Below are 19,356 nucleotides of genomic sequence, written 5' to 3'. Positions count from 1 at the left end.
TGGTAGCTCCGAGAACACTGTCCAACCATCTCGTCCTCTGACGTCCCCTTCTCCTTGTGCCCTCCATCTTTCCCAACATCCGGGTCTTTTCCACGGAGTAGATATATGTACCGTGTATGCAACTCTGGATCTGAATGCATTGTAGATTTTAAACAAAGTTCAGTAACAATCATTTCCCATGGTTGTTAAGATCTTATATTTGCCATTCATAATATTTACCTTTTCCCTAACCACCTTTGTTTCCAAGTTAGGCACAGAATCATAACTGACAAGCAGAATTTTAAAGCATTCTAAATGTCATTGGACCTTTTAATAGAATTAATTAGCCTGCTACGGAGAAAATTTACTAGCCTGCTGGTTAATTTCACAATGTAAAATCATGGGGTTAGAGGTAGAAGGGGGAGCAACCTTATTACTTTTAAATAATTATTTAAAGATGCTTGTCTTGCCTCTCTCAAACATCACAGAAAAAAACAAAACTCAGCAAGAGCTTTTAAACTGTTCAGCTGTGAGTGGTCACTTCTCCTTTTATAGGTAAGGCAATATGTGCAGCAGAAATCAAGATACCGGCTATTAACCTTCAGCAGATGCAGAATCATAGCTGGTAGTCAAAGTTATTAATATTCCTACTGTTTTAATTTAAGCAAACAATTTCTCTTTAAGATGCAAACTGAAATGTTATGCCTGGGATACTTACATTTGTGGGTTTTATAAATAATAATTTGTTTTTGGAATAAATGAAAGCCTTCCATGGGTTTCTGTGATATTACATACAAAAGGCGCTTCCGCACAGAGATTTTTTGTGGAATTGGTGCTATTCATGCATACAAGTTTTTCATGTCATCCTCATGATGCCATTGCCATCAAAATGCCAACCCTCTTCTTTCATTTACATTTAATTCGAATTTCCTCTTATTGTAGAAAATGTGGTCAGTAAAAATAGCCATAGATGCTGGCATGATGAATTGGTTGCGTCCACATTAGTTTCACTTCTGATTACATGGAATTGAAATATCCCCCACATTACAGTAAAAGCCAATGTGCTAACAGAAACTCTTTCATACAAGAGCACATTTTGTCTTTTTACACCATTCGCTTTACCTGCCACACCATCAGTAGTCTAAAAGAGTCAACTAGTAAACCAAACCCCATAGAAAAATGTCAATGAAAAATGTCTGCGTATAGAGGACAGCAGCCACCTTCTTTCAGTGTCTTAACTCATAGCTATGTGTAAGCCTGCATGGGAGAAACGTTCACATGAAAGCTAACACATTCCCCAGTTTTTTTCTTTGCTGTTTGTGGCAACAGATTAGCCAACAAACCCAGTTGTGACATATTATCTAATTTATGATTTTATATTTTCTACAGCTATACTAAATGTGGATCATTCCATTGTCGACTTGGAAACGCTGGAAGCACTGTATGAGAACGTAAGTATAAAAGGGTCAGTTCCACACTGCTAGTTCACAAATAGAAAGTGAGCTGTGGGCACATATCTCACCTTCATGTCCCATGTTCTCTTTATCCAAATGCTGTCTTTCTGCAACAGAAATGCAGGTTTCCCCCCATTGTCTTTAGTAATAGATGTCTGGTTGAATCCACCTCGAGATACAGTTCTTGTTTTGTTCAGACATTTCAATATTCTATAGTCCTTCGTTTTCGGTTTCCATTCTTTCCTCCGGTAATGCCATACTTGTACAATATTCACATGCAGAGCAAGAGTTGAGGGTTCGTATGATGGCTAACATTGCTTGGGAGGAACACAGAGTACATATAGGAGCACCGCATGCAGACATCAGTACAACTCCTTCACATGCCAGCCAAAATACACCGGTGGCTGGTTGGCTTCTGTAGGCACTGGTAAAAAGGAGCAGGGCTAGTCTATGAAATTCTGCTCAACCCCCTCTCCTGGCCTTATGTTCTTTCAGTGTTTGAGTATATAATTTGAACCCCACTATAATTGGCCCCGCTATAACTGGCACAGGTTAGAATCTTCTGTGGTGCAACCAGGATCAGATAACTATTCTGGAATAGCAGTGGTGCCATTGAGGCCAAATCACTGTTGCTCAGATTACATCCTGCTCAGAGACTCCAGATGCAACCACATGTAATTTGACAGTTCCACTGTATCTTGGGAAATGTAGTTCACATAGCAGTGTGTGATTCAGTCAAGCATACATGTGCAAAAGTTTATGCAGCTTCTGAGAACACTGTGACATCCATGACACAGATTGGGCCTCATCGTGTATTTAATAATAATGTGTGTCAGGCTGTGTATATATTACGAGCCTAAAGTGCAGCCAGGTTGTTCTTTTTTCCAATTCAGTCTGTGGCTTATTTGAGGGAAAATGCAACAGAACACAGAATTTCATAAGACACAACAGGATAGATGTGGACTACAGCTAATGTCATGTGTACACTGCTTCCCAAACCAGTGGTGGAAGCACCCAGGATGAAGAGTGAACAAGAATTAGCTAAGAATTATACTAGCAATTCAAACCTAATTGTTGTCCATGGTATGCTGAATTGTGTCAAGTGAAACAAAATTGCTTCTACATTGAAAATACCTTATTAGGAAAACCTATCCTGTTCATGTTGCGTGTATGGTTCTGTCAGTCTCTGTTTGTAGGTGGGACAGCAGCACCTACTCCTGAATTCTGCCCCTTTCTCCTTGCCACTCCAAGAAGTATTTAGTGATTCCAAAGATGTGGGCATTGAAACACATTGGGTTGTTTTTTTCTCTTGAGGCTAAGAAAACTCATTAGTGGTTTTTTTTTTCATTGGAATTGCAGAGAGCGCAGAAGGATGAACTGGAGAAAATAAAGCAGCATTATGACACTTCAAAAGAAGAAGAAGTGAAGCTTCTTGATAAACCAGAACAGTAAGATGGTCCAGGGGTCCTACCATAGGTTCCTATCATTCAAAGAAGTCTTTGGAAAGCAGAACAGTTGGAACAGCACTGCATAGAATAGAATAGAATTGTTCAAAGAAGCTCCCATGTGCCATATTGTGAAATACCCATCCGAAACTAGAAAGCCCATTTTGACGGATGTCCGCTTATACTTCTGTTGGAAATCTCAAAAGGCCGATATTCCATAAAATTTGGCACTTTATTCTATTGCTGAACTTTTAAAATTAACTTACGCCTACTTTCCTGTCCTTTCCAACCTCCTGCTTCTTTTCCTAGCAAATAACAGTGAACTAATGTTCTAAGCTTCCTACTGGTATTAAACATAGCAGATATGGATTTAAAAACAAATGCTCCACTCCAGTAGGCCAAAGGCTCAGAACAGTCTTTGTTTCGTACAGTGGCTCCATTCGCACATTACACTGAGCCAAAGTATGGCTAAGCACAAATATGCAGCTCATGGAGAGGAGATTGCAGCTGGTTTGCTTCTCCCCAGTCCTTTCATCTCAGCCCAGTGTGGTGGTGTTTGAACCTAGGTTCATGGTTCACCTCTCTCCTCCTCAACCACTGGTTGTCACCATGAGATTGGGTTCAGATGACACGCTAAACCCTTATCCACTGTGACACACGTAGGGGGTGGAAGAGAAGTAGGGGAAGTCCTGTTGTGAACACAAGAGTGCAAAATGCATTGTGGTCCTTGTTTCGTTAATCTTTACAAGATCACTGCATTAGGGCTGGCAGAACAATATTACTCTTGATTTCTGTGTTGGGACCAACAGCATAAAGTTGAGTCCCATGGCACTCAATGTGACTTTCTCTCTACAAATTGTGTTTGGAGTGAACCCTAGAAATGGCTGAACTCCTGGGTTCGTATTCAGATCTGGAAACAATCTGCTCTCTTTGTCAAACAACCGCAGTAGAGCGAGGGGGACACACACAGTTTATATAGAACTGTTCCCGACCAGCAGAGTGCAGTATCTCTCCCTATGTCTCGTTCTTGTTCATGCTGTTTCTCATGTACATTAACTCCAATGTTGAAGTTTTAAGTCTGTCCATTCTCCTTTCATGGTAAATAGCAGCATGCACCATATCTTGTATCATTTAAATCACACAAAAAACTAATTTTATGAAAGGAATTTGACATTATTCGCTGATAAATTGTATTGGATGAATGTAAAATTAGGTAAATAGGGAACTTTTGTGTTATTTTTTCCACCTATTTTTGCAGGTTTCTATATGAATTATCCCAGATCTCCAATTTCGCAGAACGTGCTCGATGTATAATCTTTCAGTCTGTCTTCAATGAAGGAATAACTGCAGTCCATCGTAAAGCTGATATTATTAACCGTGTTTCTAAGGTAGTTGTCAGAACCGATTGTAAATTTGTGGTGAAATAATGGATCTGGGCTGGTTCTAAAGCAACTTTACAATAATATGTCTTCAAATAAAGTGGGGGAGGGCGAAGGAAATACAGCAATACAACTCACATTTCATCACCGGAAAATGTATTAATTTACTTTTCATTTCTTATTTAAGACATTTGTGTCCCACCTTTCCTTAAGAAATCCAAGATGGCTAACAATGCAAAAGCAATGAAAATATTTTTAGAACAATGGCAGCATAAACGCAGTGGCTTCATTGCACAGATCCAGCTGTGAAAGCATTAAGAAATAATGTTTACCTTTAGGTTTCTGGATTCAAACTTTAATCAGAAATTGAAAAGCTGCTTTTGAAAGATTTCAGTGCAATTCTATTTCATTCTACACCAAAGCATTCATAAGTGTAAAAAGAGGCTAACATTTGAATGGTATGTATGTACTCGTCCTCTGCTTTCCGATATTAAACACTGGCATTCTTCTTTCAGGATTTGCTGGATATAAAAAGTGTGAAAGACATTTTAGGATTGATCCTGGCTTTTGGAAATTACATGAATGGAGGGAACAGGACGCGTGGTCAAGCAGATGGGTTTGGTTTGGAAATACTTCCCAAACTAAAGGATGTTAAAAGTAGAGTAAGTAGTTTTTTGGGGGTTTTTAAATAGAATTTTATTTAAAATTGGCATTTTAAGCAAAGGTCTGCCAAGTGCCAATGTTTCTCCTTTCTTCCTACAATTCTTTGCTTTTCTTTATGCCTGAGACACAGGCACTGGGATATAGCCTTTCTCCATACAAATTAATGGGTGTTTCTTATTGCTACAGCTTCACCACCACAAGCAGCCATCCCCAGTAGCAAATGACAAGTGAGTTCTTGAACTCAATGGGGACTTTGCCATTAAAAAAAAACAAAACCCAGCTCCACAATAACGTATGCACATATTCTTGTCTCCAGTGTAAGAAAATAGATCTCACAGTTTCGGACATGGATTACAACATTCATGAGTGAGAATGTCACAGGGCATCGCTTCAGAACTTTAAAGAATTGATTTAGAAGCACGACTCATTTGCCGTTTCCCATTCCCAACTTTTATTTATGTAGAAAAAAATATTTTTATACTGCTGCTCATAAAAAGCGTCGGGGTGGTTTACAGCAGTCATACATAAAACCATACAATAAAATTCATATAAAAAATTTATAATCAGATCTCAGCTCACTATTATAGAAAGGTGTGTTCTTTAATTGCCTTCCTTAGCTTGGTGGAATAGAAACACTTTCAGCAGGTGTTTGAAACAGAAAGTGTTGCGGAGTGTTCCGCAGGACTGAAGGCTCGGTCACTGGTGGAGGAAGAGGAGTGGGCCTCCCCTGGCAGCGCAATCCCAGTAGGGTGCCATCGTGGCTGCCCCCCTGCCTGCGCTGGGCGCCATGCCCCTACAGGTGGCGTGCCCCGCCACCAGGACACGTGCCCCGCCACCAGGATGCACACCAGCCCAGACCCCCACTGGCTCTCCGCCCCCCAGTGCCGGAGCATAAAACTCGCCACTGGGCTCAGTTTCTTGTTGTCAAATGAACCTTACCAACTCAGAGAACAACCCAACATTGCTCCTGCAGGCAATCTCAGAGATTGAGCTAGAGAAGAATGGTTCAGGCATCCCCTAAGGTGCCATGGACCTAAGTTCTTCTGGGCATTGAAAATTAACACAAGGACTTTGGACCTGGCTTGGTGGCAGATGGGCAACCTGTTCAGATGTTTTAGCAGTGGCATTACATTTTATCACCCAGGTGTCCCCATCAGCAGTTTGACTGCTGAATTCTGCACCAGCTGGAGCTTCTAAACCAAGAGCATCTCCACAAAAAGCCATGTTACAGTAATCCAGCCTCAAGCTTACCCATGAATGGACTACCATAGTCAAGCTATCGCTGGCCTGGAATGGGTATAGCTGGCGAATCAGACGAAGCTGTTAAAAGGCATTCCTAGCCTCATTTTGTGCAATGTAGCTATCAATTTCTTACACAAAGGATGCTCTGCTAACCAGTGCTTGTATCCAAAGGTGCATTTCTGCACACATAAAGTATCTCTTGGTCTTGCTCAGCTTCATGCACAAGCAGAACTGCTAGAATGCCTACCGATTGCAAGATTTCTTGTGCAAGCATGTCTGGAGCAGTACTCTAGCCACTATTTTCCTTTGCTCACAGTTCTCCAGACCCAGACTTGGACTGTTTCTCTCTTTAACTGGCAAGTAACATGGCTACTGTAAATGCTAATCACAGCAACAAATAGAATGTAAAAGTTCATGACAGATGTCTATGAATTTTTAAAATAAAGGTAAAGGTACCCCTGCCCGTACGGGCCAGTCTTGCCAGACTCTAGGGTTGTGCGCCCATCTCACTCAAGAGGCCGGAGGCCAGCGCTGTCCGCAGACACTTCCGGGTCACGTGGCCAGCGTGACAAGCTGCATCTGGCGAGCCAGCGCAGCACACGGAAACACCGTTTACCTTCCCGCTGGTAAGCGGTCCCTATTTATCTACTTGCACCCAGGGGTGCTTTCGAACTGCTAGGTTGGCAGGTGCTGGGACCGAGCAGCGGGAGCGCACCCCGCCGCGGGGATTCGAACCGCCGACCTTTCAGTCGGCAAGTCCTAGGCGCTGAGGCTTTAACCCACAGCGCCACCCGCGTCCCCGAATTTTTAAAATAAGTCCACCTAAATTTTGGGGCTTGTACCCATCCAATCTATGTTAAACTGCAATCCTAGACACAATTACCAAAGAAATAAACCCCACTTAACACAGTAGGACTGATTACACATGCATAGGATTGTTCCCCTCGTGATGTCTCATTGCAAAAGAAGTACTGAATAATAAAACAGGAGTGCAATTCTATCAGCATCTACTGGCTCAATGGGTCTTACTACCAAATAAGTGAGTATAGGATTGCAGCATTAATCCTAAACATTTGTGGAACTTAGTGGGACTTGCTACTGAACAGACATGCATAGTCAGATGCTGTTGGGAGTCTTAGGTCCATTCTGCGCTGCCGGTCGAGTTACCAGTTAGGTTGTGTTGCATGGTTCTTTAAAAAAAATATTTAGAACAAGCAGTTAAGAATTTTGATGCTGCACAATGGTATTAAAATTAAAATGAATACATGGACCCTGAATTTAATACATTCTATTGATGTATTTTGCACAGCGAAATCCTATCTCAGTAGCTTTTGGTATGCTATTCAAAAGCAAATGCACACTTCAAAGGCATTCCATATATAATACAGTTCAATGTCTTTCTCTTTGTGCTATTTAATAATTTCCTGTAACTAGTGATTTCATACCTAAAGCACAGTTTATCCGTCTCCCTAGTTAATCTTCACTGAATTGATTCAGTACCCTGCGTAATAAAGGAACAATGTCAAACAAATAGTGCAAGATAAGAAAAACATTTTATTTTACGTAAAATGCTTTCTTTTGACTGAATTTGCATTTGTTCACTTAAAAGACTGTGTGATATTCACAGGACACTCCACAAATCTATTTGTAATAATCTGTTTGATGCCCTTTTCTTTTGCATTGCATAAGATTGCTCACTATTTCAGACATCTAGATAATGGGCACATAATGTAAGGCCTGTAGGCTATATAGGGGTTTTTAGTCCCTTTAAAAGGCCAAGTTACACCTGGCAGTAGTGCAGAGGTAAATAGGTCAGAAGGTGAGCATCAGAGCTTTTTTTCCCAGCTGGAACTCAGTTCCGGCACCTCTCAGGTGAGTGTCATTGCCATTATAATAGATCAAGGGCGGTGATTGTGGTGAGCTCCGGAACCTCTTTTTCCAAGTGGTGGCATTTATTGTACAGATCCTCAGGACCATGGAAAAAGACCAAATCAACACAGGATTCCAAGGGTGGGATTTTGGGGTGGGGTGGGGGGAAGAGAATAAGATCAAATAATGACAGAACGTAATTCCGATGGCTTATAAACACTAAATTCAGACTCTTCTCTCCATGCCAGCATTTAAGTACCTATATCTCAACCCATCCAAGCAACCCCAGGACTATGCAGACTAAAAAAAGAGGGATGATTAAGAGACCTTTGGATCATATTCCTCCCTTCTGTTTATAAAGAGAGTCAACATCGCTATACTCCCAAGAACCAATTGGTAAAGGAGAGCAACAGAGGCAGGTTAATTTAGGACACTTCTATGGTGCAAATATTCAGCTATCTCCAACAGTTGTTTTTTCACAAACAACAGGTGCCACTGCCTTTGGATGGTGGAAGCTGTACAGCCATTTAAAAGTACCTCTCATAACTTGTTGATATCTCCCCATCACCACACATTTTTTATAAAACTTGCTGAGCAAAAGTACATTTCCCCATTCATTTTAAAGTGGGAGCTGTTGCTCAGAAGTTATAACAGCCCAAATGAAAACCAGAGAGAGAGAAACCAACTTAATACAGAATTTCAACCACCCAGAAGAAAAATAACTGAGCACCATCTATTTTAATAGTGGGGTGAAATATTCAGCTACGGAGAGGGTTTGGCTTTCCACATTTTCTCTTTTGGCATTCCTCATTGCCACCTTCAGCAGATCACCTTCTGTCCAAGGTTAACTTTACTCCTCTGCTAGCAAAAAGACAATGGTGCCAAGTCTATGTGGCTTTCTCTTCAGTCTCATGGAGAACCAAGGTGGGTAAAATGCTGCAAAAAATGAGAAAGGCCCCTAAGGTTCTGACTGAGACACTGGCTTCGTGCTAACCCTTCCATCTAACCTGCAGGATCAGTCTACACCAGGTCGCACTTAGGAGTGACCTCTATAATCCTAAGGACCAGAAACAAGATGATCTTTTAAAAAAATAATAATGAAGGGGCAAGAAGCAACAGAACATCAAATGTGGTTACAAATCCTCATACTGGATGCAACGTCCCAGTTTTTAAAAATAGTAAAATAATTGACAGTAAGAACTCAAAACCACCTTCGCCCTCCAGCTAAAAATGGGTGAGGGGCATGGCCATCAGAATTTATCTTGCAGCTTGGGAAAATACCCAGACTCAAAAAGGGGGGGTTTGCACTCCCAACTGTGCAACAGAGTCTCTCTTCTTCAGAGGATAATACACTTCCTTTTGGAAGATTTCTTCTTGCGCCCATTGCTGATCTTTTCCTTGTGTTTTCGGATTTCTCACACCAGGGTGTAGAAAGCATCCTCCACTCCCTGTCTGGTTTTGGCAGAGGTCTCTACAAAGGGGATTCCGTAGCTTCTGGCAAGCTCCTGGGCTTGTTTCGTATCCACCGTCCGGGAGGGCAGATCACATTTATTTATCTTTTTCTTAAAAAACATAATAGCACTGGTGCATGTGTAGGTTAACCTGTCATAGGCTTATGCTACCAATCCCAGGGGTGGTGTTAGGAGGTGGACTGGGGGCTAAGCCCCAAGTCTCCTGCCTATCTGCATTTTCAGCTTATCTTTAAAACCTGTCTTATGACCCTTCCAGAAAAACCTGCATGCCAGTCCCTTAACTGCTAGTTTAGAACAGTACATTTTTGTATTGGCCTCTGTAGGTTCATTGCCGCCTTCCCCAATCTGGTGCTCTCCAAATGTTTTAGACTACAGTTCCCATCCCAGTGAAGAGGGACGAACAGGGATGATGGGAACTGCAGGCTAAAACTTACAGAAGGCACTAGGTTAAGGAAGGCTGGTCCCGTAAATCTCATAGTAACGTAACATGCCATGTGATTAGGGAGACATAGTATTGTCACCATCCTTCCTCATCTGCTCTTCTCTGCTAAGCGAACTGCAGTGACCCTCATGGAGCTGATACATTAGGGATTGGGAGCAACTAGAAGCACCAGTGATTGCTGTCACACTATTGCTGATGCAAAGAAACCAGTTGTTCCTCTTTTTTCTAGGTAAGGCAGGGATGGAGAACATGTAGTCCTCCAGATGTTGCTGGATTCCAAGTCTCATCAGGCCCAGTCAACATGGCAAATAGCTCTGGATGATAAAAGTTACAGGTGTCCAACCACATCTGAAGGGCCACAGTTTCTCCACCACTGTTTTAAGGGGACTAAGAAGTTCAGTACTGGAATGAGCAATTAGGCTTAAGGCATTGCTCATTGTCCTGGAGACAGCAACAATTGAACCTTAGTTACTTCAAAAAGCCATTTGCCTTGGTTACTACAAAAAGGTCCCTTGTCTCATTAGAGATATTGACGAGGTGATTGTCCAGATTGCATGAAATACTGCCCATGATGGTGCCATTGGTCCAGTTGAGATGCACTGCCAGCATGGGAAGTACCTCTATTATATGACCAGCCCAAATGATGGACAATTTAGCACATTGCTACAATTTTGCATACTATTTTAAATTGTTGTAAGGAACTTTAAAAAAAATAGTATACATCTTTGACCTTTAGAAAGGTGCAGTATAAATGTTAGTATAAGTCCATACATTATATGATATGGGGTCCACCATTAGGAATTTTCCAGTCCTGGCAAGGATAAGACCATGGTGGAGTCTGGTGGAAACAGGATAGCTAGGATTGACAGGCAAGGCACTTGTATGCACTCAAAAGCCACAGGTCAGAAAGCAAGTGAGGTCAGAGGCACATCCTTCAGAACCCTGGACAGGTCTGAGGCAAGAGATAACTCGATCTGACCAGGGATGGTTGCTGACTGAGCTCATATTGCCTGAGCACACACAAGCCAGGCTCTGCTCCCTTGCTGGAGAACAGAGAGACTCCTGGCACTCCATCTTGGTTGCAACTAAACATAATATACAATTGGAGACAGGTCTTTTTCTGTGTATGTTTGTTTTAAATGGCAGTACTTCTAAAAGTGTTCTCATTACCTCTCTACTGTTTGGAATCTTTCCCCTCTTTTAGGATACTAATATCAGCCTTGTGGACTATGTTGTGATATATTACCTACGCCATTGTGACAAGGTAAATTATTTTGTTGCATTCACTATTTACGGTAAGTCGTGTGTTGGTACATTGCTTAAGAGAATGAATAGCCATGATCCAAGGGTTTTGTGATGTTCTGTTCGCAAATAACTTCCCCTTTGAGAAAGAAAACATAGAAGCCCACAGGAACCCCAGTTCAATAGGCAATTCCCACTGTGTATGCCTGTATCTTGGATCATGGGGGGATTATAATAGGTTAGTGCAAGTATACAAATGGGATTCAGAATAATCCGGACACAACACAGTTGCCCTTTTTTTTTTTGGCCAAAGTTATTGAGTCAAAATCTACACTTCTGACATGAGTTTTCTTGGCAGCTATCCTTGTATCACAAGGGTACTCTGTTAGGTACTCTATAAATTAGCTCCTCCCGATTTCCATTTTATTTTATTAAGATTTCAGCTTGGTGCCCACCTCCCAGCAGTTTCAACTTGAAAATTGCTTGGCATCCTGTTCTCCATTGTGTTTGACAAAGCCATGTGCAGAATTCCAGCTCCAGATATTAAAATTCCATTAGCACATTGCATAGCCTTTCCTCTCTTTTTTGCTGTATTATCTTAGAACAAATTTTAGTGCATAAGCTGCATATATGAGCAACAGTTTATTTTTCCGCTTGAATCTTTAAACTACATAAGAAGAGGGGGAAAGACTGGTACAATAATTTACATTCTGCCACTTGAATAAATGCTGCACTTACAATCTATTGGTTCTATTTATTTGATCACATTGATAGGTTCACATTTAAGGAACAATGGCTTGTTTTGTCAGAAAATTTTAACACTATTATAGCTACCAGGTTTTTTTTCTTTGTCTTGTTTAGGATGCGGGAACAGAAAGGAGTGTGTTTCCTCTACCAGAACCGCAGGATTTCTTCCAAGCATCGCAAGTTAAGTTTGAAGACCTAATAAAAGACTTGAGAAAACTGAAGAGAGATCTAGAAGGTAAATAAGGACCAGGTACCATTTAAAAATCTGCAGCCAATCTTCTGTATGTTATATTGGAAGTAAGTCCCCCTAAAATCTATTAAAGGTAAAGGTAAAAGGTACCCCTGCCCGTACGGGCCAGTCTTGACAGACTCTGGGGGTTGTGCGCCCATCTCACTCAAGAGGCCGGGGGCCAGCGCTGTCTGGAGACACTTCTGGGTCACGTGGCCAGCGTGACATCGCTGCTCTGGCGAGCCAGAGCCGCACACGGAAACGCCGTTTACCTTCCCGCTAGAAAGTGGTCCCTATTTATCTACTTGCACCCGGAGGTGCTTTCGAACTGCTAGGTTGGCAGGTGCTGGGACCGAGCAACGGGAGCGCAACCCGCCACGGGGATTCGAACCGCCAACCTTTCGATCGGCAAGCCCTAGGCGCTGAGGCTTTTACCCACAGCGCCACCCACGTCCAAAAATCTATTAAGCTTCCATAAATTTGCATAGGATTGCAGCCTTACTGCTTAACAATTCAAGCTTAGCCATGTCTACTCAGAAGTAAGTTGTATTGAATTCAGTACACCCAGGCAAGTGAGGCTGGGATTGCAGCCCGTTATTAGTGCTTATTCCTGAAACCAAACTTAAAGGTTATGCTGTTCAATGGTCTGTCCCAGGAGTAGACTTCTTATTTCAAAGCCAGTGACAAATACTTTTCTTAATATCACATTCAGTTCTTCATTCCCAAAGGAAATCTGCAGGAAATGTGTGAATTCCAAGCAAATTTATTCTAATTTCTCTGGGGGGCTCTGAATTTAACCTTGCAAATGGATGAGCCCAATAACCTGTATACTTGTCTCTATAGTTCAGTAATGTGCAATAATCATGTGAAGGACTGTTCATTGTTCACAGTAATGGAGAATAAAATAAGCAGTTTGGGCACAGTCAAAATAATTGCATGCAACTAGAGATGGTGCTTGCAGATTAAAGAGAAATTCTACTCCTAAAGAACCAAGAAAAGGCCCCTTTTAAAAGGAAGAGTGGTTTGACTGTTTGACAGAAGGGGCTACTCAAGAGGAGGAAGATCCAGTTGCACACAAATTGTCCTTACTTGTATATGGGCATTTTATTCTCCAGGTATTCCAGGAAAGGAAACAAAGAAGTTCACATCTAGTGCTTTGGCCACAATGACTCAAACTAAAGTTTCACTGATATTTTAACTAACAGACTAGCAAAATTAAATTATTTGGGCCCATAAACTAAGGCATACATTTACTCCTTTAAGAATAGGGAATAATCTAATATAATAATATTGGTCTTACTGTCCTTAAAATAGAGCTTTCTATGTATATTGAATGAAAGGATTTTGTTAAGGTTAAACAATAAAAGTCTTCACAAAATAATTTATTATTCCAGTTAGACATGGCTGAATTAGCCTATAGTCCCCTTAAAGAAAGTTTCAAAGGTCAGCTGTGGTAAGGAAGTATCAATTGTTATTTATTCATCTTTGGCATACATGAATGCTCTATCTCCTCTCATCTCTTAGCTCTGTAAAACCCTTGGCCTGCCCTCTCTTGTGCTAGTTTGTGCTGAAACGTGATCTGTGTTTGGTCTTCTGTTTTTCCAAATGTGTAGTCCTGGTGCTCTAGATTTCATTCTTGCTGGCCGTGCTTCAAGACTTTGACGTGCTTATGATGTCAATGACAGTTACAAAACGAAGGCAGAAAGAAAAGCAGAATGCTGATTTCACTTTTCATCTTTTCCAGCCTGTTTAAACTGAGGAGTTTGTTAGACTCTTTGCTTCTACAGCAGCTGATGATTTCACTAAATATTGGATAGAAATTATGCAGGCACTTCTCTAGAATACATGCTACTTTGCTTTGCATGGGGCATAAAGTCCCATGTGCCTTATCAACCTGAGTGAAGTGCATTTGGTTGAATTCAATTAGTCAAGAGAGCTCTGTGTAGGGGACAGGGGAGAGCAGGCCATTTTCACTAAAGGAAGACATTTTGCCAACCACAAAGAAGATCACAAGTCTAGGCACAAGAGCTGCTCAATGGGAAGCTTCATCTAGCAACTTCTCTAGAGAGAGAGACATCATTCCTACAGATTCAGATTCTGGCGTATTCCTACAGATTCAGATTCTGGCATATTCCCATTTCATGGGTTCTACACATTTTGGCAGGGGCGGCACATCCTGTTTCACTGCTTGAGGTGAAACAGGACATCCTGCCCTGCCAGCTCTACTGCCAGCAGAAAAATGGCACTGGTGGAGAAGCGGTGTTGGCATTGTGTCGATTTCTGGCAAGATCTCACGTGCTCCACAAGATGCCATGCAGTTTCATTGAGCTCTCACTGCAAATGGTTGTGGATACTGTCACTGCTTCTCCACTAGGGTGCCTGCAGTGGCTTTGCCTGTGGGGATTCTGCTGCCTGGGGAGGCAGATTCACCCTGCCTGGTGGCTGTGCCAGCCCTGCATTTGGTTGTCCTGCTAGAGGTGTTCCTTGTTTAAATGAAAGAGAAGGTGGTACAGCTGTCAAGTGCCAGGAAGGAAGAAACTTTGTTTGGGGCACCATGCTTATCTGTCAGACCTAAACAACTTAGACAAAACCTCACTGGGATCACTCTTCTCATTAAGTTCTATTGTGTTATTGTTTGAACTGTTGCAGTGCTTCATTTGGTGTTTAGCTGATAGTTCTTTGCTAAGCAATGCCAGGTTGAGGGACTTGTGTTCTGTGCTTCCACTGGTGAAGAGATTGAGTCTGCCCAGAAGAGGTGTCTTGGAGGTGAAGACTGTGCTCTGCTGACCTCCAAAAATGGGAATTCACAGTAAATTAAAAAAAAAATTTCCCCCGTATAACATTGTAGAAAATTCTGCATGGAATATTTTAACTGAAGAGCATTTTGTTTTTTAGTGCATATACAAAAGATCTGATGAGCATCTGTAGTTTATGGTAGCCATTAAAAACCTGTGGCTGCTGGCAAAATGCGAGTGAAAGCTTAAAGCTGAAACAGATGTGATTTGCAAAAAAATGTGTTGGAAGAGGCATAAGTCCAGACAAACAAAGTCATTCATATACATGTTATTTGGACAAGATTAAGTTCTCTGTATTATAGGTATATAGATCCAAAAATAGATGTATGGTGGAACCGTGAAATTGGTAGTTGTGATTTTATTAATGTTTATGAGTTCCCAGATTTGCATACGATTGGCTTGGGCTATATTAGCTTATTAAATGTTACAGTTCTTGAATTCATTTGGGGGAGCATTCTGAAATGTGGGACCTGTCCTTAGCAATTGGTGTGGACATACAAATAATATTTAGTTTTTTAAAAAATAACAAAAGTAGTTTCTGTGAGTAAACAAAGAAAGAAAAGGGGGAAAAGGTGTTACTTTTTCACATCAGAAAAGCAAACAAATTATGATGGAAGACAAGCAATTTTGCAGTAAGATCTCAGCTATAGTGAGATCTTACTCAAATCTCAAAATGCTGTGAAGAGATTCCTTCTAAATAAAGTAAAATGTAGAAGCTAAGAATCCACATAATCTGTTCACACCAGAGTTAAATGACTCTGCTCTAAGTCTCTAGTTTTAAATTCCAAGACCCTACGGAACCAAGAGTTCAAACACAAACGGGACCACTGGTATTTTTATCCTTTACTTGGGTTTTCTCACTTGGGATTTTAAAGATATAATATCAGCTAATACATAGTCAAACATATTTTAAGGGATAAAGGATAGTATTGTAGATGAAACAACCAAAACCATACATGTTATATATATATATATATATATATATAAATCAACCCCACCCCAGTAAAAGGCATGCTGAAAATTAGGGCCCAAAGACTTGGGGTACATAAGAATGTTTTTGTCTGGCTCCTAAATCAAATAGTGATACCACCAAGCGTGCCTGCCTGGGGAGAGCAGTCCATAAACAGGGAGCCACCACTGAAAAAGAAAGAAGTGTTTGGATTTGATATCCCGCTTTATCACTACCCGAAGGCGTCTCAAAGCGGCTAACATTCTCCTTTCCCTTCCTCCCCCACAACAAACACTCTGTGAGGTGAGTGGGGCTGAGAGACTTCAAAGAAGTGTGACTAGCCCAAGGTCACCCAGCAGCTGCATGTGGAGGAGTGGGGAAGCAAACCCGGTTCACCAGATTACGAGTCTACCACTCTTAACCACACTGGCTTCATGACACCTGGAAGACACCACATAAGCTATCCCTGGAATAGGCAGATCTGAGCTACATGGACCATTCGTCTGATTTACGCAGCTTCCTATATTCCTAGGACCCCTATCAGCCCCAGCCAACATGATCAATGATCGGGGTGGTGGTAGTTGTAGTCCAAAAACACCTGGAGGGCACCAGGTTGGAGAAGCCAGCTTTGGAACAAGAATGTTATTTCTCAGTGTAAGACATAAAATACATTGGGGATGGGGAGAGCAATTAGGAGAAATGGAATTGGCCCAAGAGGATGATGAAAACTTTATATCCAGTAATACACACAGTTCCAAAGCCAGTATATCGGAAAGGATTTTTTCTAGTTAACAGTCAACGTAATATTAAACTATGAATGACTCAAGTGAAGAGCTCTTTACTGGTATTTCAGTTTATAATTGTTACATTCTCCATTTCCCCCTTTTCAAATGTTTGGCTGCAACATTTCCAAAATCTAAACAATAGCTTTAAAGCAAATACAGTGTCCAGAGTCTTAGATGTGTTGCTATGGTGTGAAAAATATTTAACTTTGCTAGCAGTTTTTGTTTTGTTTGCTTTTAGCTTGATTTATTTTTGGGATGCTTCTTATTATAATAGTTTAAGGTGGTTTGTAAAACTCGAGATGTCAAATACTGCTTTGCTTTGCCAAGCTCTTTAAGCCAAAAAAACTTTAACTTGAACATAAGTTCTGCTGGATCAAACCAAAGGTTTATCTGCTATCTTCTTTCCAACAACTTTCGAGAAACCCACAATTTAACCAGTTTGTGTGCCTAAGTTAATTTTAAAAGTGCCAGATATGTATGGTTTAACCAGTATTGGAAAAACAGAATATTTCATATAGAAGCTAATAGTCTTTTAATCATGCCTAAACCGTAGACTTTGAAATATCAATTTTCATCTCTCTTTTCAAACGATGTTAAAACTTTAGCCCATACTACGTCAAAGTTCATGTTCATATCTGCTACATTTTGCACCAGTGTTCTGCTGATGCTGAACCAGTTCTGACCCCCAAACAGGCTGAGATTCATTTATTTAGCATGCAAGCCTAAAGCGCCAGTCCTAGGTCATTTTGTCCTACAAAATGGTTTTCAAAGCACCAAGTATTTGACCAGTTCACATAGACACAGGGGTGCAGTTTTTATAGGCGGTGATGATCAATTCAGGTGCAGTTTGGGCTTCTGTAAATCTGCATTAGCTTTATTGGACATTTCTGTGTGGAAGGATTCTATGAGACTGGCTGCATTCAGATGCCTCATCAAACCAAGACTGTAAAAGCCCAAGCATGATTTGTTTTTGTTTCTTAAATCTAAATCTATGTTGCTCTACTTTGCACAAGGTACCTTTGCCTTCTTTTCTTTTCTTTTCTTTTCTTTTCTTTTCTTTTCTTTTCTTGCAATTCTCTCCTCCACCTCTCACACCATATTCCAGAACTTTCCTGAAGGTTTTCGAACCCTCAGGAGAGGCATTTGAGGCATGGGGGGGGGGGCAACAGGAGTCTTTGGTAGAGAGACGGTGCAAAAGCCCTGTTGTGAGAACAGACTTCTACATTCATACCTTGAATCCCGAACATCTTGCAAGTCAAACGTTTTGGCTCCCGAATGCCACAATCCTGGAAGTGAGTGTTCCGGTTTGCGAATGTTATTTGGAACCTGAACATCCAGCGTGGGTTCCAAGGGTTCTGATTGACTGCAGGAACTTCCTGCAGCCAATTGGAAGCCGTGCCTTGATTTCCAAACGTTTTGGAAGTCGAACGGACTTCCAGAACGGATTCCATTCGACAGTAATGGCAGTAATCACATAAAAAACTGGTTGCTATAAACATATTTGGTACTTAGGAATTAATTGTGGATGAAGTAGAAGCAAAAGATATGTAGTCAGTTTCTGAGCTCAATTCTGTTGTTTCATAACTCTCGGTGTGTATGTGTTACTTTCAGTTTAAAATAATTGTATTTTTTATAAAGTCACTTTTACAAAAATAATTGTTATAAACAGCAAAAAAATTACAAGCTATGTGTGTTAAAATCATATAAAATAATACAAGCCTAGCAGCTAATAACAAATAATACCAATCTTTTCAGTATTATTTCCTTGGAAAAATAATTTATGCCCTGAGTTTAACGTCCCAATTATAAAGCTTCTGTCCAGGAGGCACATGGTTTCAAATGGACTATGAAATAAGCATGTCTTTAACAATCCTGTGATGGTATTAACTGTCAGGCTCTGAGCAGACATTAGGAGATACACAAACAGTAGTGGCTGTTAGAAACTTTCACTGGTGTGTAATTCATGAAGGATAGTATCAGTGACAGGTTTACAGGGGTCCATGCTGTTAAATACTTGGGTTCACTGTCAGGATGATTCCCATACGCGCTACTGGTAGGTCCTAGTATTTGTTCAGCAATTCACTCTTATCAACACTGAACTATTTCTAGTTTTACATTTACTTTTAAAATGACACTTAGAAATACCAACTCCCTCCTGATTGACACTGCAGTACCCCTTACATGAAGGTTTGTTTATATGTAATGATTCTTTGGACAGATTTACAAGTGTCTGTGGAGTTTTAAAAGACAATTTGCCCAACAGGCATTAAGCGAGAGACACTCAGCTTTGTAAATATTTTAGTTTGTTTGGGGATTTTTCCCCTCAGGTTGAGCCAAATACCCCATTAAATCTGTAGAGAGTGGCAAACTGCTAATCAGCAGCTCAAGCTATGTTTGAACATTTTGCTAATGATTTCTAAAGCTTTGCCGTGGGAACCACAATATACATCTAACAGTACGCAAGTTGAGGAATTTTAAGGAATGCCTCTCATTACATTCCATACACATTTTGCAGTATAGATAATTTTAATACTCGTTTTAAGGTTGATGCAGCCGACACACGGCAGGCATCCAGAAAATCTATTTAAAAAATGTACTGTGGCAAACCATTACATAAAGCTGCTTGCGCATGATGCTAACTAGTTGTATTTGATACTAAATTGG

The 19,356-nt window shown here is 40.9% G+C and overlaps 1 protein-coding gene across 1 annotated transcript in view; it reads left to right on the top strand.

The window, feature by feature from the left end:
* Positions 1 to 19,356, top strand: part of FMN1 (formin 1) — a 118,065-nt gene that overhangs the window by 64,275 nt on the left and 34,434 nt on the right. Inside the window, exons 7-12 of the mRNA XM_028722014.2 lie at positions 1,369 to 1,430; positions 2,793 to 2,881; positions 4,137 to 4,266; positions 4,773 to 4,919; positions 11,150 to 11,209; positions 12,049 to 12,169. Coding sequence (XP_028577847.2) covers positions 1,369 to 1,430; positions 2,793 to 2,881; positions 4,137 to 4,266; positions 4,773 to 4,919; positions 11,150 to 11,209; positions 12,049 to 12,169 — 609 coding nt within the window. The remainder of the gene's footprint in view (positions 1 to 1,368; positions 1,431 to 2,792; positions 2,882 to 4,136; positions 4,267 to 4,772; positions 4,920 to 11,149; positions 11,210 to 12,048; positions 12,170 to 19,356) is intronic.

This window comes from Podarcis muralis, chromosome 1, assembly GCF_964188315.1.
Source record: "Podarcis muralis chromosome 1, rPodMur119.hap1.1, whole genome shotgun sequence".
NCBI classification, from domain to species: Eukaryota; Metazoa; Chordata; class Lepidosauria; order Squamata; family Lacertidae; genus Podarcis; species Podarcis muralis.
The sequence above is the reverse complement of the archived record's forward strand: the minus strand, read 5'-3'. Positions and strand labels throughout refer to the sequence as shown.